Source organism: Tupaia chinensis, unplaced genomic scaffold (assembly GCF_000334495.1).
Source record: "Tupaia chinensis unplaced genomic scaffold, TupChi_1.0 Scaffold000174_1, whole genome shotgun sequence".
NCBI classification, from domain to species: Eukaryota; Metazoa; Chordata; class Mammalia; order Scandentia; family Tupaiidae; genus Tupaia; species Tupaia belangeri.
In genome coordinates this window covers 1,977,718-2,005,402 of record NW_006159649.1, presented here as the reverse complement: position 1 = coordinate 2,005,402, position 27,685 = coordinate 1,977,718, and the positions used below count along the sequence as shown (strand labels likewise).

At 38.6% G+C, this 27,685-nt stretch overlaps 1 protein-coding gene across 3 annotated transcripts in view; it reads right to left on the bottom strand.

Moving 5' to 3' along the window:
• The window catches only part of ALCAM (activated leukocyte cell adhesion molecule), a 230,507-nt gene extending 203,668 nt beyond the window's left edge, over nucleotides 1-26,839 (bottom strand). For all 3 annotated transcript variants that reach the window (XM_006146261.3, XM_006146262.3, XM_014586940.2), the window contains exon 1: nucleotides 26,085-26,839. In XM_006146261.3, coding sequence (XP_006146323.1) covers nucleotides 26,085-26,157 — 73 coding nt within the window. In that variant the 5' untranslated portion in view covers nucleotides 26,158-26,839. The remainder of the gene's footprint in view (nucleotides 1-26,084) is intronic.
• Between the last annotated feature and the right edge of the window lie 846 nt (nucleotides 26,840-27,685).

Here is a 27,685-nt window from a genome sequence, read left to right as displayed (position 1 = left end):
TTCTGTTTGTTCATGGAGCTGTCGGATTACTATAGCCATCTGAAAAGATTCATAGTACCCTTCACAGGCGATGCCTCCCAGCTCATAAATTGAAAGCACTTACATTCAAATCAGTCCCGCCTCAGTATCTGACAAGTGAGGTCAGTCAAAATAGTCCAAGATTGTTGATTACTTTCAGACAGATGTTCAACATATTTTTTAATGGAAAAAAGAATGCATTTTACTCCTCATCTTAATGTTACAATATTTTGTTTCACCTGTTTATTTAAAATATGCTGACATATGTTTTAAAGTCTAATCTCTTTTGAATGAGCTCTTCACTAACTGCGAACAAAATGTCAGACACACAGGAGGGCCTAGAAATCAGAACAATTTGGATTTCTAAGTGCCTGAATATAGTCTAAAAGTAAGACACCATTTCCTGGATGCCATCATCTAAGAGAATCATTTTATGAATGATGTTTCTGAAAAATGCCAGAGATAATAGTTGTAGAGAGATTGTGGTCAAGTGGTGTCTGTTGAATCAGGTGAGTGATAGATATGTTTTGTATAAATCTGTAATAAAAAAGAAACAGCCCTGATGTTGCAGTGGTTTCTAGGAGGGCTAAACTATGTCTATCACACAGAATTAAATCCTGCTATATTGCAGTAATGTACCTCCAATGAAGGGACAATATATAACATTCTTCCAATTCTCTAAGCAGTCTCCATAGTACAACGAAAATATTTCATGTCCCAGATATCTATATTTAAATGTTTTTTGCAATTAATGAAAATAGCCTGGAAACACAATTTTTTTAAATATTCTCTGAAATTAGATGATGTTCTTGAAAATATCTTAATCATCTAGCATCCATTTATGAAGTGCTAAATATCCAACATACAGGGCAAAAAGTAATAACAATATGATTATTATTGGCTGATTCCCCAAATTTAGAGTTATGTATATTTAAGTGAGCTTAAAACTCCAATGATATGGGGTGGCTGGCATTGTAGTGGTTGAGGCGCTGGACTCCCACGTGGCCCATCGCGGTTCAAGTACCAGACTTGGCAACTTGCTTTTATCACTTTTTCTCTCTCTCTGGCCAAATGAGAAGATAATATTAAATAAAAAATAATTCTTTAAAAAAAAATGAAAGGCATATGGGGCCCACAGGTGGCATCGTGGTTTAGGTGCTGAACTCCCACCCAGCCAACTGTGATTCAAGTCCCAGTTCTAGCAGCTTGAAAATCACGCCATGCAGTGTGTGTGCATGTCCAAAATCTCAGGAGGAGAATGGAGAAGGGTTTGTGGTGTAGCCATCCCCTGACCCAGGGGGTGATTTCTCACTGTCTTTCTGTCTTTCTCCAGTGAACGCACACATCCTTTAGCAAAAACCTTGAAAAATTTTTTTTCGAAAATAATATAAATTTCAAATCATGTATAATCTTATATACATTCATGGAAATGGACAGGTCTGTTTGTTTCTGTATGTTTTGTTATGTGGTTTGTTTAGCTTTTCCATGAGAAAGGGAACTAGAAAAAGAGACAGAGAAAGAGCAAGAGAGGCAGCCCCAATAGAAACTTTACACCAGTCTCAGACAGCCAGGGTCACAGGCACATCCCCATGCATGGCTGGAGGTGCCCAGGGTGCAGAATGCAAACTTAGGACCTTTCCACATGTGTCACTACTGGGCCACCACTGCTGACCCTATTTTTGTTTATACAGCAGAAATTTATAGCTAGAAATTTCCAGAAATAAACTAATCCTAAATCTGGATACTATGTTTCATTTGTGCAGCACATTTTGTTAGTAATATTATTTCCTTAACAGTCCTATTTTGTTAGTGATATTGTTTCCTAAACAGTTCTTCTCCAACTATTTGAAGTCATGCCAAGATTAAACTACATTAATAGGGACCAACAGTTGGCGTAATGGCTATGTCCCTGGACTCCCATGTAGTCAACCATGGTTTGATCCCGAACCTAGTGGCTTAAACTCGTGCCGGGCATGTTTGTGTGCGTGCCCAGGATTCTGAGAGGAGAATGGAGGAGATGGGATTATGGCATGGCCATCTCCCCTGGGGGGGTGATTTCTTGCTTTCTGTCTCTCTGTCTCCCTCTGTCTTTCTGGCGAGTGCAAGTGCCCTATAGCAAAAAAACTCTCAAAAAAATAATAATAATAAACAAATTCCCTTGCATCAAGAATTAGTTAAACTTTTTTGTATTGTGCATTGTAAGAATGAGTGTAAGTATAAACCATTCCCAAATTACTTTGGTCATTAATTATTGGTATAACAAAAATTTGGAAAACATTTCTTCAGAACTACTATGTCACAAGTTGCTAAAATAATCTATTCTATTACACATGATTCAATACTCTTTGGTGATTCAAAACTTATACTTCTCTTTATACGTGTTTTCTTCTTGTACTCATTTGCTATCATAAATGTGACTTTCATTCCATTAAAGGATAAGAGAATTCATGCTCCTTTGTTAACCTTGAGTTTGGTCAGTGTTTTCATAGTCACCATCCAGCCTTATATGCTTACATTTGCAGATCACTTCAAAACACCAATTGGAAGCAAACCATGTAAATTCATTTTTAATGTAATTTAACTTAATTGTGGATTCATCATTTTAGTGCTAGTAAGCATAAAGAATAATTTAAATTCCAATATGTCGATTGGCTTATTGTAATAAACAGGAAGAGTCATATGCCTAAGGAAGAGAAAATAAACAAAGAACACACAAAAATGAATGCACTGTTGTCCCAAACTTTCATAACAACCATATCTAATCACAAGTCCTAATTTCTCAATTCAAAATAAATAACTTACTACATGAGCTGTACCTCTTCTGCAGTTTTTGTAGTGATACCAACGTTACAATTATCTCTGTGCTAGTAGTTCATCTAAAAATAATACACATGTTGTAAATATTCAAATTACATGAAATGCTATAGTTAAAAATGAAAAGACTTCTCTCCTATCTCATAGACCCAGATCTCCTTATGAAGATAACCATTATAAAAGGTTCTTGTGGCTTTGTCAGGAGAAAAATATCTTTGTATATGCAAACATGTAAGTGATTATGTTTATGTATTGCTCTGTCACTCCTTTAATTCTTATTATTCATCATTAGTTTTAATAATAATAATAAATTGTAGTGGGATAATATTCTACTTCACAGGGGAATTTTTCTCTTCTATGGTATTTGAATATAAGTATCATATTTGAACTTTTTATTGGAAGGTACAGTACTAAAAGATTCAGCTTAAGATGTTGACAATAATGGAAATTTAAACAATAACAGTTAACATTTCTGAACACACTTTAACCTGTCATTCACTTTGCTAATCACTTTCCAAAGATTATTTCACTCATTTCTTTCAACAAACCTCTCATAGTTACTATTATTCTTTTCATTTCACAAATAAAGACATTTACTTAAACTCCATGAATTTCCTAGTTAGAATAAATGTTCAGGTATTCTTTTTCCTTTTCTGTAACAACATTCTCATATTGTATGAAACGGGCTTCAAAAAGTTTATGAAAAAAGAAATAAATTTTGAGTTATTTTGGCACAAAGACAAATTTAACCCCATTCATATTTTTTTATAATATGTATTTACCACAGACTGAAAATTGAAAAACCATTCAATTTATACTGTTAAATCTTGACTGTAAAATCACATGATTTTGAGTCTTTAAGAGCTAAAGATCCATAAGGTGTGGTTAGAAACATCTGAAATTTAATTATTAACTTTAAAAAATATCTTTGTAATGTTTAACACTTATTTACTTATTTATTTATTTCTTGTGATTTTCAAGCTGCTTGGTCCAGGACTTGAACCATGGTCAGTCACATGAGAAAACAGCTCCTTACCCACCATGTCACGCACTGTCTCCTGCTTGCTTTGTTGTATGTGTGTGTGTGTGTGTGTCTGTGTGTGTGTGTGTTTGAGATATTTTTGTTATAGAGCACATGAGCTCAATGGAGAGACAGAGAGACAGAAAGCAAAAAAATCACCCCCAGGAAGGATGACTACACTGCAACCCCTTTTCTTACATTCTCCTCTCAGGATTTTGGGCATACACGAACATGCACCTGATGTGTGTGTCAAGTGGCTGGTGGAAGACTTGAACTGCGGTCTGCTACATAGGAGTCCAGTGATGTAACCATTGCTCTACCTGCTGGTCCCCCTGCTTTGTATTTTAAGAGACGATGAAAGAAATATCTGGTGTCTTAACTCAAAAGAACTTTTCCTAGAAAAGTATTTCCACAATCAAATATCTAGTAAAACTTTAGATCCAACATATCCCAAATTAAAAAATCACAGACAATTTGAACCAGAATCTTCATTACATTTCCTCCTACCACTGTACAGATAAGAAAAATGAGGAGTTAGTCATAAAATACGTCACCAAGTCTATTATTTTATCATCCTGATTTCTAGGTTGGAAGAGACCATCTCCGCCTGGAGTATGGTACATATATGAAACACAGAAATATCATGTTAGGTCAGAGGCAATGGCTGCCTAGTCTTCCTCAAAAGTAGCAAGCTCCAAGTCAAGGAGCCAGCTTTTTCTTTCAGCAGTTAAGTGTTGATGTTGTTGTGGGACAGCTGTCTGTGGAGACAGGGAATCGTGGATCAATGTTCTCATCACAGCTCTTAAACTCTCTCTTTACATCATCTTTCTTTAGGACTTAACCATTCCTTCCATTTTTTTCTTATCCTCTAAACCAAATCCAATTTCGCTATTATCTATTTAAAAAACAGAGGCCAAAATTAAATGTCACATTACACTCCCATGAAAGGTGTGTTCATTGCTGAGTGGGGAAGAGGGTGTAGTCCTGCCTGTCTATTACAATTCTACGCTCTGTGACACTTGTCTATATTGTAGTGTTTACTTCTTTCTGTAGTTTTGTTACTGGGTGTGTGTGCTCCCTGGAGAGAGAGAGAGAGAGAGAGTGTGAGAAATCACCCCCAGAGGAATGGCCATACCACAACCTCTTCTCCTCCATTCTTCCTTTGAGATTTGGGGTACATACGCACATGCCCAGTACATCTTTCAAGCTACTAGGTCGGGACTCGAACCATACAGTTGGCCCTCTGGGATCCAGCCACCTTAACCTCCACACCACTTGCTGGCCCATATATTTTTAATTTAAAATATATTTAATATATATTAACGTTATTTCTATGTTTTAATTATTTTTATTAAAGATCCACTATGGCTGGGGAATCTTTACCTGTGAAATGTTACACAGCTATTAGCTCTTAATTTTCCATGTAGTTGAAAACAAATATAATACAAAAGAAGAGACAATGTAAAGATCATTTTTACTTGGCAATAGAGTGGTCCCACCACACTCACTATCACGTGGAAGGAAGCCTACTGGGCGTAGTCTGAATATGGCTTAACGAGCGAAGAAACAGGGAGCAGAATTGTGAAGTGGTTAACCAGTGGCTGCTAGGAAAGGCGGAACTGAAACGTGCGTCTTCTGTTCCCTCTAGGTCCTCCTCCACATCCCTCTGCCCTTGATCACTGGTAACGGGCTTCACTAACAAAGAAAATTCCTGTCACTGGTATCAACTTGATAATAATCCTGGTAACTCTTACTGATTCAACAATGCTAAACCAACACTCAAAATGTTTTACAGTTTAATCACTAAATAATAAAGTTGCGGGAGTGTTTCCATAGGGCTTGTGTTCTTCATTTCATTTTTATTTTATTATTTGTGAAGCAACTGTATTTAACAATGCGGGTATATGGTTATTAACAAGTACACATCGGTTCTGTTGTGAGAAGCAATGTTAGTTTTTAAGTTACTAGTACATTCTGTATCCTGCAAACGTCTAAAGAGAAAAAGCTAATAGATGGTGCAATATTTCCAGAAGGCAAAGTAAACAGCCAACAGAAAGTAAAGTAAAAGGTGATCTTTGGTTTGAGGTGTTTCTAAGCTCTGTTTGATGGCTGCTTTTTCTTTTTTGTTTAATGGGTGGGAAGAATTGCTTATTTTCCTTTTGTTCCCACTTGTCATTCCTGTAGCAATCTCACTCAAAGCTCAGCCTACGAATCTTCTACATATTGCTATGAAAACTAGAATTAATCCTCGCTCATCGGAAAAAAAAAATTGATTTGTATTTAGAGAATGACGGGGTAAAAGAGGCAAACTGAAAATCTGTACATCTGTATGTTTTTATCACTAATATGATTTTTAACTAGAGTGAAATTAAAACTTTAGAAAAATAATATTAATTGGGTAATCAGCTCATTCTACCTTTGGTATGTGCTTTGGTATTAAAAAATAAGTTCAGAAAGGGGCTGTGTTTGTAAAAGGAATATATGGTACTAGTTATTTGGTATTTCCTGAATTAGTGCTTTGTGTTCAAACAGCATGCTTCTTAGAAAGGTGCTTAACTCAATAGGAAAGAATATGGCATACTTTCCACACAATTTTATTCTACAATATCCTCAACTCTCTAAGAAAACAAAGATGTATATCTGGTCTGGTGTGATGACAGACCCACCAGACAGTCTCCCGGGAAGCAAGGTTAAATGCCTAGACACAGGCTCATGGGGACGATAGGTAGGAGGAAGAGTATGGAAAAAGGTCTTCCAAAAACTAGGAAGAAGAAGTAATCTCCTTAGCCGATAGGAATGGATTTCATTGGACTCTAAAGATAGGAAACCTGTAACTAAGATCAAATCTGCAATTTATAACGACCTTGAATATTTCTATTTAGTTGGCCCATGCATGAACCACAATGCTGCTGATTTACAAACAGATGAAGTCATCTATTCTAACCAAAGACATTTAGTTGGTTCACTTCTGTCTTCCTAATTTTTCTTTTTTAAAAATGTATTTATTTATGTGTTTACCTGTTTGTTGTCTTTTTCTAGAAGCCAGATCTGGGACTCAAATTGCAGGCCATGTGGAAATCCAACACCTTAACTACAATGTCACATGCTGGTCCCTCTACCTTTGCTTTCCTAATAAACATGTCTCCTTTCTTAAGATTTGTGTACTCATCATACTTCCTTTTTCATAGTTTGAATAGTCACTCACTCATCTCTCTGTTATATTCATTTCTGTAAATTTAACTTCCTCCACAAATTTAAGACATAAACTTTAGGTGGAGAGAGGCAGAAGCTCCCAATACCCAAATCAGATCCACTAGTGCCCAGATTTAGAGCAGATTATTCAATTGTATAGAACCCATTGATCTTGGAAATAGGTTCAAAAACACTGTTTTTCTAGATGCCATTGGTTCAAGGATAGAGCCAACTGGATAGACAAGCTTTCAGCACTCACTACAGAACTCTGGCTATTCAGATGTGCACAACTGGAAACCAATAGGTTAATTGTCTAGTCAAGTAATTTTACTACTAAATTATATTCTCTAGCTTAACTAAACTTTAGCTTTTCCATAGAAATAAGCTAACTGAAACCATTCAGAATTCCAAAAATTTGTTAAAGAACCATGAAGGCATATCTGCTATTACAGATTTTGACAAGCATTGCTAAATGTGGCCAATAATTATCTGGATTTCAAGACAATTTTGCATAAATGTCTCTGTTCATGGTTTCTTTCCAGCCATTGCTCTTCCCCTTTCAAGATAAGAAATTAACCAAGCGTTAGTTATTGAGAGAAGATATTCAAATTTGAAATTACTAGAATGTATTGTCAACTAAGTGTCACAACATAGCAGGAAAAAAAAATCTTTCATTAACATGATGTTACTGGCCCACCTGAACAATTTGTGGTAATTTCTTTTTAAATAAAAAGCTCCCTCTTATGCTAGCTTCTCATCTTACCTTTCTTTTTCTCTCTGAAGAGCGTTTCTCTCATTCCTCTGACCTTTCTTATTTTAGTATAACCTACATCACTGACTGCTTGTGGCCAGGTCTTGTACTGAATACCCTTTTACTGGGTTCGTATCTTTTATCATAAAACTTCTATAGATAAAACAAGGTTTGTTAATGGTAGAAGTCACTCAACCACATTAACCCTAGACTATTTCCAGAGAAAATTGAGAACTCTATTACTAATCAATTGTGTTAGATGTTTGTGGGAAGATTATTTTATTTGGTCACTACAATGTTGATGGAAAGCATATATAATATGCTAGGAATACAAGAATTCAGGTGATATTTGTCATAGGGATGAGTAACATTTTTTTTCAACTAATAAAAGAGATTTTTTCAAATGGTCAGGTAGCCTATTTGATTAATTCAGGTCACTAATACAACCCACCTAGTTTCATACAGAAAAAGAAAGAAGAAGTCTCACTTACTTGGGATTATTTAATCATATGTTTGCTCTGACTACTTTTTGATGCATAAGCTATCATATATTCAGAGCCTTTCATTGAAGGCTAAAGGTGAGATTATATTTTGTAATTAAAAAATTAAAATAGAGGTGCCAGCAGGTGGTATAGTGGTTAAGGCACTGGACCCTCACGTGACCTCTGGTCCTGGATCTGGTGGCTTGAAAAATCATGCCAGGCGTGTGTGCATGTGTGCCCAAAATCCTCAGAGGAGGCTGGAGGAGAAGGAATTGTGGTATGGTCATCCCTCTACCTCCGGGAGAGGGGGGCAATGATTTCTCACATTCCCTTTCTCTTTTTCTCTCCAGCAAGCACACATGCCCTAGGTCAAACACCTAAAAATAAATAAATAAATGCATAAATAAAATAAAAATAGAAAAGCATAGTTTTTAATCTTAAATTTGGTTATACATATGTATTTACCAGTCTTTTATAAAGTATTACTTTGCATGGAGCATAAAGGGCATTCAATAAGTAGGAGCTGTCAGTGACAAAGTTTTGGGGTTATATTCATTCATCTGAACACATACTTTAGTGTATATTAGAAAAATATTAGAATTTCTTGGCAGGATTTCAGGAGACAGCTTGGTTAGCAAATTATAGATCTCAAAATTTACTAAAAGGTTGTCAATAAAAAAAAATGACAGAATAAAACCATGAAATAAAAGTTAAAACTCTGAACAACCAGAAAGGATTAAAAACAAAGAAAATTTAAGGCTTAGAAAAATAATTTAAGTAAAAATATTATGGGAATTTAAGAGTATTTTGCCCAGAGAAGAGATAGCAGACAGACTTAAATCTATTAACTTTTTACTATCAAACAGCATCAAGTAATGACACAGTGTGATAAATACAGCACTGCCCGTTCTATCAGGAAAGGCCTGTTTCTTAAAATGATAGGTGACTTTCAAGAGCATGTTTTTTTAATAAAAAAGAAATGTCATTCAATTTTTCTGTATTTTTCTTAGGCTATGACTGAATTTTAACATTCAAAACCATCACCAAAATTTCTCCAACTCATCTCTACTATTTTACCCCTAACAGCATTCAAGAGGTGGCTCATTCTACTCATGTATTCTCTGTATTACAGAAAATGCGTATATATTAATACTATCTGCATGACTGATCAATGTGTTCATGATACCTTTCCTGTAACATTTCTGCCATATTCTAGAAAAGGCTCTGATCCACGGGTTTAATCTATGAATTAAAAAATAGGAGATTACTGGTCATTCACTATTTCAAATGAGTGCCTTTAAATATATATATATATAGATATGTTAATCTATATCTCTCTCTATATATATATACACAAATGTAAAATGTTTCTAAAAGTATAATTTTGGCACTTTGAAAAACCTATAGCTTCAAAATGCATTTTTATAAATTTCTGTATTTTCTGGATGAGCTCACATTTAATAAGCAGACTAGATCCAAACGGCTGTGAAAACATTAGAAGAGTAAATTACACCAAAGTTTCTATCTTATGTTAACTTGGATTGACACCTGGAAAAAATATTAGATTAACTTTATATTATTTGTGTTTATACTTCATTTGCATAGCTTGGGTAAAATATAGCAAATGTTAGTTTGGTTTTCATATTTGTTTATACCTTATTTCAAAAGATTTATCATTCAATACATTTCTAAAAGAAATTTAAAAATTGTTTCAATATAGTTATTTCTTACTCGTATGAGAATATATGTTTCTGTTTAAAATAGGCTTCACTGGGACCAGCAGTTAGTGTAATGACTATGTCGCTGGACTCCCATGTAGTAGACCGTGGTTGGAGTCCCAGACCCAGGGCTTAAACTCATGCAGGGCACGTGTGTATGCGTGTCCAAGAACCCCAGGGGAGAAAGGAGGAGAATGGATTGCAGCATGGCCATCCCTCCTGGGGGGTGATTTCTCGCTTTCTGTCTCTCTGTCTCTGTCTTTCTGGCAAGCACATATGCCCTATAGCAAAAACCTCTCCCCTCAAAAAATAAATAATAAAATAAAATAGGCTTCATTAATATTCAAAAACTCTAATTTTTATTAATGTATTTATTCAATCATACACACACACAAACACATACACAGACGGGATGTACTATGTATTACTAGAAACTGGGCAGAAGAAAACTAGGATGATATAGCTCCTGCCTCCAAGAGCACAAATATCTATTAATGGAGAGAGATAAGAATAAAGAGGCAATAGGCGGTAAGTAAATGAACTGGGGACTAGAGAAGACAGGCACCTTAGGGAGATCAGAGAAGAATTTCTGGAGGAGATGGCATCTAGATTGTATCTGAAGGCTGGGGATATGAGTTATTCAGGCCAAGAGGTAATAGGGGAAGGTGTGAAGGGGCGTGTATCCTAGAATAAGACTGAGGAGAATAATAATCCATGGAACAGGAATGGCCTAGTGCATTTAGCAGTATGGCCAGAGCATGAAATTCTAAGGAAAACAATGTTGAGAAATTTAAGAAGCTAAAATACTATCATATAAGATGTTTGTACGTATTTTACTATGACTTATACTGGGAGCCACTGAAGAATTTACAACTGAACAGTTATAAGATTTGATTCACATCTTATATCATTCAAATGGCAGAGGGGAAAAAGATTAGGAGGGGGTAGACTGAAGTTTGGGAAACACATTAGTCCATGTTACTTTTTTTTTTTCTTTTCTTTTTTTCTTTTGGAGAGGTTTTTTTGCAGGGCAGAGGTGACGGATTTTTGTAGACTCTGTAGATTCAGGGTCCCAGTCCATGTTACTTTTTATTCATCTCCTTAAAATATTATTTTCACTAGGACAAGTGGTTAGCATAATGGCTATGTCGTTTAACTCCCATGTATCCAACCGTTGTTCAAGTCCCAGACCCTGTGGCTAAAACTCACGCCTGGGCGCATGTGCATGTGTGCTGAAGATCCCAAGAGGAGAATGGAGGAGAAGAGATTGTGGGGTGGCCATTCCCCCAGGGGGTGATTTCTTGCTTTCTATCTCATTGTCTCTCTCTTTCTGGCGCGCGCTCACACCCTCTAGCAAAAACCACTTTTATATATATATATATATATATATATGTATGAATATATAAAATCATCACTGGTTTTTATTATACCCTGAATCTACAGAGTCTACAAAAATCTGTCACCTCTGCCCTGCTTATAGTATTAACCTAAAATGACTATTGCTCTCAGATATTATGAACTACAGGTTTAAATGTATCTTATTTTTAGTTTTCAGTTCATTTTTAAATTTAGATTTCAACCTCAAAATGACAATGTAATATTTCACCATCATAGGGGAATTGTGTCATTATAAATATGGTATTAATTGGGCCTCAGGTAAAATTATTGCTTACCATTGATGCAGACTTACAAATGTGTGTATTCATTTACTAAATCAAAGATGGTTTTGAGTCTTGGAATTTTTGAGACATACAAATCACATAATACAATACTTCTATGTTAAAAGTGACTTTATGAGCTGGACTCCCATGTAGCCGACTGCAGTTCGAGTCCTGGACCTATTGGCTTAGACTCACGCCGGGGGCGTGTGCGTGAGTGCCCAAGATTCCAAGAGGAGAATGGAGGAGAAAGGATTATGCCATGGCCATCCCCCCTGTGGGGTGATTTTTCGCTTTCTGTCTCTCTGTCTCTCTCTGTCTTTCTGGCGAGCTCATGTGCCCTATAGCAACCCCCCCCCAAAAAAAATAAAGTGACTCTAAAACAACAAATTGTCAGGGTCACACAGAAAGGATAGGAAGTTCTCTGCGTAGTAACATCTTAGGACATGTCATAAACTTGAAACTATTCAAATTTCTAAACCATTTTAGTGAACTGATAACAAAAATTCTAAGTTTTTGAGCAAAAAAAATTTTTTTTTCTGGGACCAGCAGTTGGTGTAATGGCTATGTCGCTGGCTATGTTGTCGACCAAGCTTTGAGTCCTGGACCCAGAGGCTTAAACTCAAGCTGGATGTGTGTGTGTGCTTACCCAAGATCCTGAGAGGAGAATGGGGGAAAAGGGATTGAGGAGTGGCCATCCCTTCTGGGGGATAATTTCTTGTTTTCTGTCTCTCTGTCTCTCTCTGTCTTTCTGGCAAGTGCACATGGCCTAGAGCTAAAATCTCTCAAAAAGAAAAAAAAAAAAAAAGAAAAACTATCATCACAACCAAGTTAAAAGTTAAAGCAATAAAGCAATAATAGATAAGATTATAGATATCAACTTAGACTGAAAACGTAATTGGAGTTATCTAAGCCAAAAGGATATTTGAGAAAATTAAAAAAAAAAGGATACAAGTATAGATTGTTTCTATGTAGAAATCCATAATTTGGTTAAAAATCTAGGCAGAGTGGGCCAACAGGTGGCAAGGAGGTTAAGGCTGTTGGATCTCACATGGTCAATTGTGAGATTCGAATCCCAGACCTGGTGGTTTGAAGATGATGTTGGGCATGAGTGCATGCATGCCCCAAATCCCAAGGGGATAAGAGATTGTGGCATGGCTATTTCCCTGGGGGTTGATTTCTCCCTTCCTCTCTCTCTCTCTGTCTCTATCTCAAGGGAGCACAGGTTATAGAAAAACTATTTCTAAAAAATCTAGGCAGATTAATGAAGAAAAATAGCAGCTACTTTTTCTCTGCTATTCAAATATGTAACAGTTTTAAGTTAATAGCTACTATAAAATTAATATGCACTATTTTTCATTAGAAATCAACTTTGTTCTTCTTTGTTGCCTCACTATATTAAAGTATGTTTCTCAAGAGTATACCTACTTGGGACCAGCAGTTAGCATAATGGTTATGCTGCTGGACTCCCACGTATTCTACGGCAGTTCGAGTCCTGGACCCGGTGGCCTAAACTCATGCCGGGCGCATGTGCGTTTGTGCCCAAGATCCCGAGAGGAGAAAGGAGAAGGCATTACAGTGTGGCCATCCCCCCTGGGGGTGATTTCTCGCTTCCTGTCTCTATGTCTCTCTCTGTCTTTCTGGCAAGCACACACACCCTATAGCAAAACCACTCCAGAAAAAAAGAAAAAAACAAAAAAGAAAGAGTACACCTACTTTAATTTCTTCTAGAGATTTATTATACAAAAATCTAAGAACTGAGGTTTTAAAACATGTATTATTCATAGACATATTTTTTAAATCCCATAAATAAAAGGATATTGTTCAATTTCACAAATAATATTAAAATGACAGGTTTCTAGTATTTTTCATTTTCAATTTAGAGGTCTCTAGCAAATCATAATAATGGAAGCATCCTACAACGAGCATTCTAAAAGAAAGTAGTGGAGTTACTTCTATTGAATTATACATGGGAAAATGCCTTAATTTAAAAATCATAATTTCATATACTCAATGGAATACCAATCAGCCATAAAAAACAACAGAACCCTGACTTTTGACAGGAAGTGGATGAATATGGAAGATTTACTGCTGAGTGAAGCAAGCCAGGCTATGAAGGAGAGACATTGTATGTCCCCACTTAATATATACTGAGTGTCCGCACTCTATGACTGAAACTAATTGACTAAGAGATATAGAAACACAGTATATAGATGTAAATACCAGATATTGTGTGTGTGAAAGAGGAGGGTCTGAGGAAGGACATTTAGAAGAAAAATAGGGAAGCAAAGCATTAATGACACCAAGAAATGTGTTATTATCTGTTGAAGATATTTCGTAGTTTTTATCAACTGTACTAGCGAGAAAAGTTCACCTGTTGAAATAACCATTTTGAAAGACAAATAATAATGTTTAATATTATAATATATATTTAATATATATAATATTTTCAGTTACAGAAACACATATACAATCTCAACCTCTAAGAATAATTACATATGAGATGACTTCAAAAAATTTGTGGAAAAGATAAAAATAAAGTATAAGTTTATTTCAATGCAAATGTTTTTTGAAATCCATTCCATTCACAGTCTTTCCATAATATCCATTTTTCACAAATGTTTTTAAGATTCCCTAATGTATCTTTATAATTTCAGAACCTATTGAAAATTATTTTTTTTCTTTGGAACATAACACATTTTAAAACTGCGGTTTTCAATTCAAGGTTGTCTTTTATTTTTATTGAATTGAAAAGACATGATGACTATCAGAAGAATGCAATATTTGAATAAAATTTAATGCTTTCAAATTTTAGTATGGAAACCCATAATGAATAAATATATTTTCTAATCAATAATGAAGACATGTAACAAGTTTTTCTGAAATAAGTAAACTAATATTACTAATAATATTATGATTATTGAAAAATTAGATTTATAATAATTAATATTGGTGGAAAGCCCAGGTCCTTAAAAAGGCAATTTATACTTTTTACCTTCTTGATTATTTTATCAAATTAATTTTGCAGTATTGTTTTCCTCAACTTAAAAAGGAGAAAACAAACATAAGAGCTAAAAAGTAACTAATGCTCTGATCCATGGCCTAAGCTATTGAGCTCTTCTGCAATGAAATCTATTGAACTGACAGTCTGGACTCTGTGAGCATGGCTAGTCTATACAAATAAAGCAAAGAATGTGCTTTTTAATAACATGGAGGTATAACTATACTACTTACCAAAAAAAAATCACTACTCAAGCAGTTCAAATCCTTTCTCACCAAATATATATCTTATCGAGTCTAGAAAACAATAACCTCTAAACCATCTTCTGAAGTTGTACTCTTATTGTGTTATAATTTCTTTTTAAAAGGAGACATATTTCTTATCAGCAAAGAAGAAAACATCTGAGAAGATGCAAGGTTCATTTTAATAAACAGATATTTATTGCCACTCTCGTATGATTTTTAAAAAGTAATTTAATCTTATTCTAAGTGAGATTTCTCAAAGAAACTCTATTTATTAGTATCTACTGAGGTCAGAACAAGTCAGGGAATTATTCTGCATGCCCAAAATCCCAAGAGGAGAATGGAGGGGAAAGAGATTTTGGTGTGGCCATCCCCCCGATGGGTGATTTCTCATTTATTTTCTGTCTCTTTGGTAAGTACATGCACTCTATAGCCAAAATCTCTCAAAAACAAAAACAATAAGTGGCATAGCTATATCGGCTGACGTGGAACATTCTCTTAATCTCCAAAATGTGTTGCTGAGAAAGAAAAAGTGCAAAATGGTGAATATACATAGTACGTTTTCATTTTATTTTTCTTAAAGGGGTGAAGTAAATATGCAAATATTTGTAAGTATGTAAATATCAGAATACGATAACCCCTCGAACTGGTAAATAAATTAGGGAGATTACAGCAAATTATTTGAACAACTTCAAGAGATCTCTTGTTTTTGTCTTAACCTTCAAAATTACAATTTCTCAGAAGGGAGGTGGGTACCTTTTCACCTCTAGTAGTGAAAAGCAATATTTTTTCCCACACATCTTCACTGATGTTTGTCTCTCAGTTCACACCTTTTGCTTATTCATTCCTCAGCACAAACTGCAGATTCCACTTCCTGAATGAACCTTTTTCAGTTTCTCTGAACCCCCAGAACGGATCTGGCTATTTTGATGTAATATAGTGTTGATTAGTTCTTGTGGTACTTAACAAAACTTCTAGCAAACTTTTACAGTATTAGTTGATAGATATCTATTTTTTAGAGAAATATGTGTCTTATAGTGATAAGGCCTTGACTGGTAACTTACTTCCATATTCCTGAGCACAATGTTTTGTTCATATTGAGTACTCAATTACTATTTGTACAATGTTGAATGATCAATACACATGAATTCTAGTTTTGTTTTGTTCAGAAAGATTTTTGCTATAGGGCACACGTGCTTCCAAGAGAGACAGAGACAGAGAGACAGGAAGCGAGAAATCATTTTCCAGGGGAGATGGTTACACCTCAATCTCTTCTCCATTCTCTTCTCGGGACCTTGGGCACGCATGCACACTTGCCTGGTGTGAGTTTAAGTCACTGGGTCCGGGACAGGAACCGTGGTTGACCATGTGGGAGTCCAGCAATGTAACCATTTTGCCATCTGCTGGTCCTGAATTTTAGTTTTTGATTGGCCAACAGTGTGACTTTAAACAAGCAGCTAAGTAATTTTAAGGCTCTTTATAACTCTAAAATCTTTAGTGTACCAGTCTAGGTACAAATGAAACTAAGAACATTATTGTCTCTAAGAACTATGGTGGATTTACTACTAAACCTGTGGCTTCATTCATTTCAGCTCCCAAATAAGGTGCTGAACAAGGCGAACATTTAAAGAACATTCTCATTTTTCCAATAACCCCTCTTTTCACCACATTTTAGCTTGTGACCGTGAACTGTACGCCTCTCAATCCTTCCAAATCTCTCTCTCCTTTTCTCTCTCTCTCACCCACACACACACACATATATATACACACATACTCTGAGCTTTCTAAAATTTCATTCCAGGGTAAGTTAAGATTTTCACAGTAGGAAGCAGCATGCTTACTAGACACTGCTTGCCTCTCTCTAGTAGGTCATTTATTTTTACCTGAGTATCTAGAAGGGCAAGGTGTAAAGTACTGGGTGTTGTCGCTTTCCCTGCTATTATTTTGACTAGATTGATGGCAAAGGTGGTTTTTATTCATGCCTTTTGCAAAGTGACTGTTTAAGCTCCACACATTGAATTGGGTGAGATGTCCCCATTCTTGAATTTGACTTGGAACATGTGACTTGTCTTCAACAGAACATGGCAGAAGTGATCATTTGCCAGCTCTGAGGCCCAGAAAACAAGTAAAACGTTCTCTCAAAACTCTGCCTCTAACCAAGAGAATAGGCATAGGCAAACATTTTAGAGAATGAAAGACCATGGAGGAGAGTTCCTTTTTCCTGAATGATAGCCAGACAACTCAGAAGCAGAGTTGCCTAGGCTGATCTGTGACAGACTATAGTAGAATGAAGACATCTAGCTAAAATAAGATAAAAAAAAAATACCCAACTGAATCTAGATTAAATTGTCAACCTGCAAATAATAACTAAATAACTAGTTGCGTTTTAACCACTACACTTTCGAGTTTTATTATGTAACTGATACACTGTGGTTTGAAAATGTAGAAACAGCAGCTGGATCAGTTAGCTGATACGCTGTGATTCAAAATTTTAAAAAGAGTAGTTGGACCTCTTTTTACATTTTTGCCTGATTTAGATAGAGCAAGGCAGTTCCATACCATTCCTAACTTTGGGGAAAATATATGGATATATGCTGAAGACAGTGTTAGCCACAGGAGCCAAGGTGCTCTCCACCATCCTGCCCCATTAATGAGAAAAAAATTTCAACATTCTTTACTTGTGTGTTTAGGCAACATCCTCTCAGTTATCCTTACTTCCATTCATTGTGATGGTTTTCTGAGTATCTGAAATACTCTGAGATCATTGAAGAAAATAACATGAGGGTGCCTAATTTGGTAGGAATGGCCAGTCTTAGTATCAATTGTCTTAGCTGTACTTTTGGCTGCTCCAGTCAGGCCACATTTCTGACTGATAAGACTGTAGGTTACATGTACAGAAGGATTAGATTTCTTCAACTCTATAGATGTTCCTGATGACTTTTTTAAGATTGAAATTGACAGTGGAGCTACTGAGAAACCTCACAGACCAGAGTGGCAGTTCTATAATTTGATACAAAAGGACTTTGGGCCTTTCCTAAATAACCCCATAGCTAAGAGTAACTCCCAGGTAAATTTCAAAGACTATTCATCTTTTACCCCCTCAAGTTAATTCAGTTTTCATTTAAACCATGGGATCTTCAATGGTCCACACCCACTACAGTATTCTGGGGCCAGGCTATAACCACATTTTCTCTCTTGTCATGGAAGGGGCATAAAATTCCTTAAGTGATATTTCACTGAAGCTGATATTTTAACTTTAAAACGGTTAGAAATATGTGCTTTGTCAACATAAGGAGTAAATTTATTTTAGTTGAAAGTACTCTAAAATGGACATACTGAAAGGCAAGCTATAAGTTACTAGTAATTACGGTTGCCATTCAATTTGTTGTCCAAACTACACTTTAACAGTGAAAGACAATATCATTAGCAATTGCATCAGAACATCAGGCATTAATAATCCAGAATCATTACATACCAGGATGTATGCTCATCCTACTAATAATGTGTTTATTTAGTCAGATAACATAAAAAATGTTAAAAAAATAAAAACAAATGCATATGAGAGGTAACACAAAATGTGACAACAGATGACTGAATAGGTGTCACCTAGAGAATGCTGGCTGATTGCACCTCGAGGGGGCTCACAAGATGAATTTGCCAGGATTCAATGAATAGCCTTTAGCACTGGAAGATGAGAAGCGTCTTTTGGCTGCTTACCAAGAGTTTTCCCATCTTTCAGGGATGAACTCTCACTAGCTAAATTCTTAAACCAGCTTACTGGTTTACATGAGAGCAATTATTGCCAAGGGAATACAGTGTTCACAATCTTCCAACTAGGGTATCCTTTTTCTGTAAGTTAGCTTTATGAGAAGTCATGGTGTAATTAGAAGATTTCTTTGTGACCATGAAATCACAGCATCTGATTTAAATATTTACAGCATTTGGCCCTTATAATGAGTTTCATCTATACAAAAATGGTAGAACTACTAAGAGAGCTGGGCAAGTCATACCTTCTAGTCAGAGGGACTACTTTCACAAGTTAGCACCTATGGTAACTACATGTAGTACAACAACTCTTCTTTATCTGTTATCCACACTGAAAAAGGCCAGAAGGCTTTGGCCTTTTCCATTCTTAAGGGAAAAGTCCTTTACTAATATACAAATCCTTTTCTTTTCTTTTTTCATTAATACATTCTCAAAGTGCTATCATGACATTTTTTACATTTACTTTTATTTTTAAACACATATGCATTTTAATATTTTAAATACATTAAACACATATGTATTTAAATATTATGGTATAGGCTGGCAAGTGGCAACTTGGTTAAGGTGCTGGACTCTCTTATGGAAAATCATGGTTCAAATCCCAGACCTGGCAGCTTTCTTTCTTTCTCTCTCTCTCTCTGGTCAAAATCAATAATAATAATAAATAAAATTAAATAATTCTTTTAAAAGATAAACACATATTATAATGTACTTTAGGGAAAAATATCTGAGATTATTTCTTTTCTTTGAAAAGTGATTTAGTCAGGGCCATAAGATGGAATAATGGTTATGTCACTGGTCTCCCATGTAGTTGACCACAGTTTGAGTCCCAGACCCAGCAGCTTAAAATTCACACCAGGCACTTGTTTATGTGTGCCTAAAATCCTGAGAAGAGAATGAAGGAGAGGAGATTGAGGTGTGACCATCCCCCCTGGGTGGTGATTTCGTGCTGTCTCTCTATGTCTCTTCAGTGAGTGCCATGCCCTATGGCAAAAAAATCTCTCTAAAAAAACTGATTTAGCCTAACAGCAATCAATGTATCCTATCTGTAACAGCTACTTAGAAAATAGCTATAAAGTCATCTTATTTTTCACAATTATATGTAAAATCATTCCTTCAACTCAACAATATATGTGAGGATTATTATACTATTCATGTTATTGTTACAGCAGAGAAAATAAAGTTCTAATATGAAGAGTTAAAGGAGCATGCCACTTGTTAAGAAAGTGAGTCTTCATAGAATGGCCTATGACTCCTTTTCCCTCACAGACAATTTTGCACATATCTGTTCTTTCATGAAGGTGTTATTTTTCTAGTTTAATTCACAGGGAGCAATATTATATCCTCGATTCCCAAGTTCTTCGGCAAAATTTCTTAGTAACCCATTAATGGCCAGTGACTGCCATGTGGAAAGACTCAGTTCTCCATACATGCATTACTTCTATTTAATTCAAAGAAAAAAATTAAGCAGCTCCTAGGTGTTGAACTCTTTACTGAACTGGAGGATACACAGTGATTCTGTATAGCTAAAGAAATGATTCTTGTGGACACATGATTGGATAAAGGTAGACTATACCAATTGCCATGATCATAAGATGTTTTTCTTGTGACCATCAAAAGTCCACAGCATTTTTATGATTGGCAGAGATTTAAAAGATTTCATTTCATCTCATGGATGTTTTTGGTCTTAGTTCGGTCAAGATTTTGTATCAGTTTACAAGGTGATACAGGAAGAATGAAAAGAGAGAGGAAAGACAGAAGGGAGTGAAGGAAGCGAGAGAAGCTAGACAGTTATCTGATTTTTGACTAATCTGTTTCCCCATACTTATATTTCCTTATGTCAATTTACTCTGAATTCTTAGAAGACCAGATACAGTCATGTTCCCATCGAAGTACCTCAACTCCAAGTCAAACTAAGTAATCCTTTCATTAGGACTTATTTGGGACTGTGAAGAACTGTGATTTTCCCCTTCAGTGGAATGGGTAATTGATAATTGACAAGATAAGTAAGAGAGGAAGCTTTAAAAGTTAATTTCATTTTTGGAATATACCTTACAACAATGGGCTATGATAATAGGTTACCATAGAACAATTACTGAATACCACAGAACATTTGAATCTAATCATATTTGAAATATATATCCATTCAATAACAAGGGGAAAGGGAAGTATAAATGTTGTGATTTAAACAAAGTACTTAGTTGAATTTTAATATCAGTAACTCCAAAAATATGGTAATTTGGATTTTATAAGGATACTATAATAAATTTAGGATTTAACCTTATCAAATAGACTATAGTATCCTCTTCTTGAATATAGAACACATATTTTATTTTTGACTTTGTTCTCCATAGTTAATGAAAAATTTTCCCCTACTAAAAAAAATTTAAAAATTAAAAAAAAATCAATGGGCATTTTTCTACTGTCTTTCATTCTTATTAAAAGTAAAATGAGCTGACCAAAAATCATAATCAAATAAAGACTAATTTATCACTCATCACTTCCCCCCCAAAATTATTTAGTATTACAGTGAATTAGCTTGTTTTTCTTACATCACATACATTCATGTGTAAGAAATAAGATGAATTTTTAAGAAAACTTAACAATGAAGAATAAAATTAGCACTTTAAGAAGAATTAAGTTTAAGTTACATGTGTATGCAGAGGCACAAAGATTTTTTTTTATTATTATTATTCCTGCACCTGTGTGACTGTCTTGCATATTTGGAATATAAACTGCATGTGTCTACCTGAGTTAATAGTTTCAGGGAGCTAGAACTCTTTGATGGTGTTTTATGCTAAATAAATAGGCAGAACAGGAAGAGGTGTGTTTGGGAATATAAGAAACGATGATAATAAAGCACTTAAAATACGATCAAACAAAATACTACTATCTTTCCTCAAGTAACGATGACATATTATATTGGTGCTCAGTTTAACAAAGGCCTGTCTTTAATGGCATGAAAACTTCAGAGAGAAAAAGAATAAAAGGAGGGGGAAAAAGGAGAAGCATTTTTTACCTGCTTTTTTTTTTTTTGGAGAGGTTTTCACTATAGGGCGCGTGCGCTCGCCAGACAGAGAGAGACACAGAGACAGAAAGCGAGAAATCATCCCCTGGGGGGATGGTCATGCCACAATCCCTTCTCCTCCATTCTCCTCTTGGGATCTTGGGCACGCACGCACACGCGCCCAGCGTGAATTTTAAGCCACCGAGTCCGGGACGCGAACCGCGGTTGACTACATGGGAGTCCAGCGACATAGCCATTACGCTAACTGCTGGTTCCCACCTGCTTTTAATAAAATGGTCAAAGTGATAATTAAGTGGCATATATTAAAGGGTGTTGTTCTATTAACAATATAATACAAAGTCTTAATTATCATAGTATGTTTTACCTGAAAAACTGAAAGCACTGTGCAAGATAATTACTAATTTCACCACAATCAGAATTGTGCCTTACACAGAGAAAACATTTTACAGATGGGAAATAAAGAGGAGCAGAAAAATGACTCTTCCTCGGTCACAAAATTTTTATATAGCATAGCTAAAAACTCAATACGTGAGTATTGACTCCCACAGAAAAGTTTTCTGTGAATACTTCAGGCTAAAATTTTTCGAGGGGAATTAAATAGTCTAGTGGTTAAGACCCTGGACTCCCAGTGGTTGACTGTGGTTCAACTCCTGGACCCAGCAGCTTGATATTCACATGGAGTGCAAGTGTGTGCATGCCCAAAACCCTGAGAGATCTTTCTCTTTGTCTCTTCAGTGAACTCACATGCCCTAGAGCAAAAACCTCTTTTTAAATAAAGCAAAAAAAAAAAAAAAAAGATTTGTACTGATTTTATCACGAAACATAAGTTAGTTTTTGTTTTCTAATTGTCAGAAAAAGTTTGGAATCTAGTAGCACAACATATTTTACATTTCCACAGGTTTTAATATGATAGGAAAGTATTAGTATTTCCTATCCCCTTGTACATTGCATTTTCAACCGTAATACAACCAATGTCTTTGCTTTGGAGCAACGTTAGGGAGTAAATAAGGTTTTGTCACATAAACATTTTAGTTCCAACTGTCATTTATAACTCCTTTTAGGAGCCATATATGTAGTTTAAATACAGATAGTTTGCAGGAAGAATGGTTTATAGTACCAAGATTTTCTGAGACCTAAAAACCTTTCCCATTGTTTTGGTCTCTTTTCCCAAAAGACTGGGAAAGTAATTCTTCTCCATCACACTTTTTTTTTTTTAAACAGCTCTATTCAGGACTAGAAGAATATGCCTGAGATATTGCAATGAATGTATTAAAGTAGGGGGAAAATAGACAGCAAATTAGCAATTGGGAGCCATTGACACCTTGCTAGTAATATGATTTATATGAATTTTGTCCGCACCAAAAATTGAAAAGTGATTCTGCCTGCCCAAGTTGGCTTTTTACCTTAAGACATTAGAAACAAAGAGTTTTGGGGATGGAGAGACCTCAGAGTAGATCCTTAGTGCACTTTTTTATTTATCAGATAAGAAAACTGAAGTCCAAAAGGGTTAAATTGACTAGCTCAAGTGCCTAAAGGTAGATGATCCAGAGCCAAGGCTAGAAAAGCAATTTACTACAAATGGTGCCCCATTAAGCTGAAAATTGCTACTGGATTAAATAAATCATCAAGGGAAATATATATATATATATATACACACACACACATACATACAGAGGCTACTAAACAGTTTACAGGTTTTTAATTAATAAATTTTAATAGTCCTACATCAATAGACTGAAGAGACATTATCTGAATTGGTACTTTTCCCAAGGCCTGTTGAGACACAGTAATACTTCTAAACATAATATAATACTAAATAAAGGTTTAGGTGGCTAATGCCTTGGAATGAAACTTACAACAGCGGGCCATTATGAATAATTCCACAGAGGGGTGCACACAGATGACCCAAAGTGAAGAAACAGTTAACTGCAGCGCCCTACCTCCTTGTTGTAAATAATCAAGGAAAGTCAAAAAAAAAAAAAAAAAAGCAATACAAAATGTCACCACAGGCTGACGCTCTTTCTACAAGAATAATGAGATTCTTGCTACCTCGGATGCTGAGCACACATTTCATTGCCTTTAAGTCCGGATTCAGTTTTTGTGATTCACATGTATCTTTTCCCCTTCTTGGAAACAGGAGACATGGCAAGTCTAAAATAGATAATGACCAGGTAGCGACTACAGGCGAAAAGACCTGCAGGAGTAGTTTCACAAACTAGAGGTTTCGTCCTCTAGGAGTGGACAGCTACTATTAAAACTGTTCCGGAAATGAAGGGCGTCAGGCGGGGAAGTCGGTTGGCCACTTGGCCTAAGCCAGCCATTGGCACCGCGCCCCCACCGGCTCTGCTCTGCAGAGGGCGCCGACGAAGGCGCGCTTTGCCGTCCAGGACTGCCTTCCCAGTGTAGACGCGGCGCCCTTAGTAGCATAATCCTTCCTCTAAAAACACTGACACCGCACTCAGAATTTCGCATGGGGCAAACCGGACGATTCAGGGAAACCAAGAATCTGGGGGTCTGCGGCATCCGTCAGCAGCGATTGGCGGCGGTGCGAGCGTTCACGGAGGTTTGCCCAAAGCTCCCAACTCTGTGCTCGCTGGACACCCGATCTGCGGCGCCAAAAAATAAATAAATAAAAATCGCCGCGAAGGAGGTCCAAAGCGGGACCTTTCTCCTTTTATCAATTAAACGTGTAGGAAAACCTGTCCACCGACGTGGCCCAACTGAAAATAAATTCCAGCACGACCTCACAGAAAGGTAAACCAGGCGTGTGCTCCTCACGATAGGGGCTAGAGATGTAGGTGAGATTACACTCTTCAAGTCAGGAGAGGGTTAAACGGATGGCCACCTCTGGGCGTGTGCATCTTTGCATTTTACCAACTACCTCACTTTTTCCTCCCATTTTGACTTTCCCCTGTCTCCAGAGTGCCCTTCCTTCCCCCATCGGAAACTGGGGCCCTGAAAAAGTGAAATCCACCGTGCCAGATCTAGGGAATCTTTCCTTTCCACCCCCCCAATGTTTCCACCCTTCCTTCGCTTCAACTCTGGTTTCACAGTCCCTGCCCAGAACAGATTTGTCACAGAGCCTGGGTCTCAGCCTCAGAAACAGCAGGTGAGCTCATTACCTCACTCAGAAATGTAACTTTAATGGAGAGATCTGGAGAGGGCCTCCCACACACACACTCAGCAACAGCAACAGCAGTTCACACACACTTGTGGTCTCTCAGGCTTTCTCCTCCGGCCCCACTTCCCCGTCTTTCCTGGAAGAAATTCAGAGGCTTTCAAACCTCCTCTGTGGCCTCAGCTTGCCAGCAACTGAATGGATGTGCAGGAATAAAAGGTGTGGAAAAGGGTAAGAACCAACAAGCCAAAATAACAGGAAGTTGGACTTGAACAGGCGACTGCGCAGAAAAAGACAGAAATTACAACTTCAAAGGGGAAAAAAAATCCCCAAATCCTCAAGTCAGGCAAGGAGATGAACCTGCTGCTCTGTTGAGTGACAGAGCTAGCACACAGAATGCCCTGCTAGGATCAACTCTGTCAGCCCCTGGCAGGCCTGAGGATGTCAGGGCCAGGGGACATCCCGAGAGTAAGGACAGGGATTCCCCTAGAGATATTTTAGTTGCTGGGAATTTTGCCTTTTTTTCTTTTAAGGCTCAGTACAGAACTGAGAACTGAGCTCTATGGCAGGTCCTGGAAATCCACAAGCTCCTTTTCTAAGGTCTCACAACCTGGCTGCTCATTCCAGGTCAGGTATCCTTATTTGCCTGCCGTCACCCCTACATCCACCATCCACCCGGACAAAAGCGGGGGGAAGAGGGGGGGCTTTAAAGTCACAACTTAAGCATTAAGAGGGTTAAGGGGGTGAAAAAACCCCTTCTTTCTCGTCTATTCCTCCCATCTTTTTCTCATCTCTCACCAAAGGGAAGTTACTGGGGGGATTTATCAAGAAAAAGTGAGGGCAGTTATTTCATCCGGAGAGCTAAGCGAAAGGAAAACTGCCCGGAGCTCAGTGACGTGGACTTCGATACCGAGAGACTGGAGGGACTGTCAGAGGGCGAGAGCCCGCCGCCTAGCCGGGAGCCGCAGGGACAAGGAGAGAGACGGTCGAACCCTGCCCGCGGGCCCCTGCAGCCCAAGCCCCCGCAGCACCCGAAGTTCCTGGAAATGTACCCAGTCCCCCCAACGCCCGCTCGCTGCCCAAACTTGAGCCCAGAAGCCGAGCCCAAACGTGCGGCACAGGTGACCGAGTCTAGGGCCAGCTCCGTGCCGGTCTGCCGCCCCGTACCTCCCCGGCGTTCCCGGGGCGCACAGCCCGAAGCGCGCGTGGCCTGGACCGGGACCCAGGAACTGCCCAGCCCACGTAGCTCCGGGGCTGCTCCGCGGCCCTTGCTCACCTGGCCGGAGGACCGCGGCGGAGATCAAGAGGCAGAAGAGCAGACGGCAGGAGGGGCCGCTCTTGGATGCCATATTCCTCCTTCTCGGGGGCCACTGACACAGTCCACGCCGCAGGAGGGGGCGTCGTCCTGGGCCCCGCGGTGCCGGCGTGCTCGCGGGTCCCGGTGCTGGGGGCAGCGGCTTCTCCTAGACACGCCGTCCCCTGGGCTGTGGCGCGGCACCTTCGGGTCTCTGCCGCACGGAACTTTCCACCACGCACAGCCCCCAACTCCTCCCTCCCCCGCACCCGCCCTCGGTCCCTCCGCAGCTCTGGCCGGGACCTGCGACCCTCTCTCTTTCCAGGAGACACTTGAGTAATTCGGAACGGTGGACGTGGTTCTTCTGGGCTGGTGTCTTTTATTTCCCTCTTCTCGCTCTAATAGTAATAACGGTAGTGGTAGTGTGCATAAGCGGCCCAGCGCCGGGAAGGAATCGCCGGCGGCGGCGACAGGGGGCCGGCAGGTGTCCTCAGGTGGCAGCTGGGGAGCAGGGAGGGCAGCGGCAGCGGCGGCGGCGGCGGCGGACTCCGGCTGCTCTGAGTGGAGGACTGGAAGGCGTGTGTAAACTGCCTCTCTCCTCCTTCCCCGCCTCCTCCTGCCCTCCCCACTCTCCCCGCTTCCCAGGACGCTGCGCGGAGCAGGTGGCTGGAGCGCCGATCCGCAGCCTAGAGGCGCTGCAGGACCGAGTCCGGGACCGAGCCCAGCTCCAGGACTCTGGCGGGGGGAGAGCGACTGCTCCAGCCCAGGAGCCCGAGTGGGCGGGGCATCCCGTGGCTCCGCCCCCGTGGCCACACCCGCCTATGGGGAGCCGGCACCGGAGCCCGGCGCATCTGGGAGGGCCCCCTGGAAGGACCGTTCCTGCGGTGGTTACGCGCTTTCTGCATGTGGCCTCCCGCTTGCCGCTGCCCACCCAGCCTCGCCGCGGTTCAAAGATCCAGACTGCCCTCTTCTTGCCCTCTGCCCCCAACCTACTGGCTCACTCCTCGGAGACTTTTCTCCGCTCAGAGGCTGCAGCCTCCCTCTCTAACGAGTAGTGAGTGGGGCGGAGCGGTGGGAGCCGGGTGCGTACCTTGGGTCCAAGGGCGGTGGAGAAGGCGGAGGGAAGGAGCTGGGGGAGGTGGCAAAGGTGGAATCTGGCTTCTGGGAGAACTCAGAAACTGTACCAATCCCTCCCTTACTTTCCCTAATACCGTTCACCTCCATTCTGTCTCCTCCTGTGCCTCGCACACTCCTTTTAAAGGGAGATCACTTGAATCGGCTGCCCAGTACCTAACCGAGGATTTTCGCTATTTCCCGCGGGAAATTACATCAGGAATTTGTAGACCATTCTTCGTCATACGGATTTTCCCAGTATCTACAAAGCCGGAGCGTGTGTCACTTTTATTTTGAATTAAGCGGCGATTTGAAGTTACAAATAGAAAATTCTCAAGTTACTCAGATTAAAAGCCAAGCTCCTCCTGATCTGTTCAGAAAGCCTGGCACCTCAGCAGATGGACAGGCTTCTCTGGCAATTTCTAAAGAATGAACCGCCTCCCAAGCGGAACATCGGGAAGCTGTGTCGC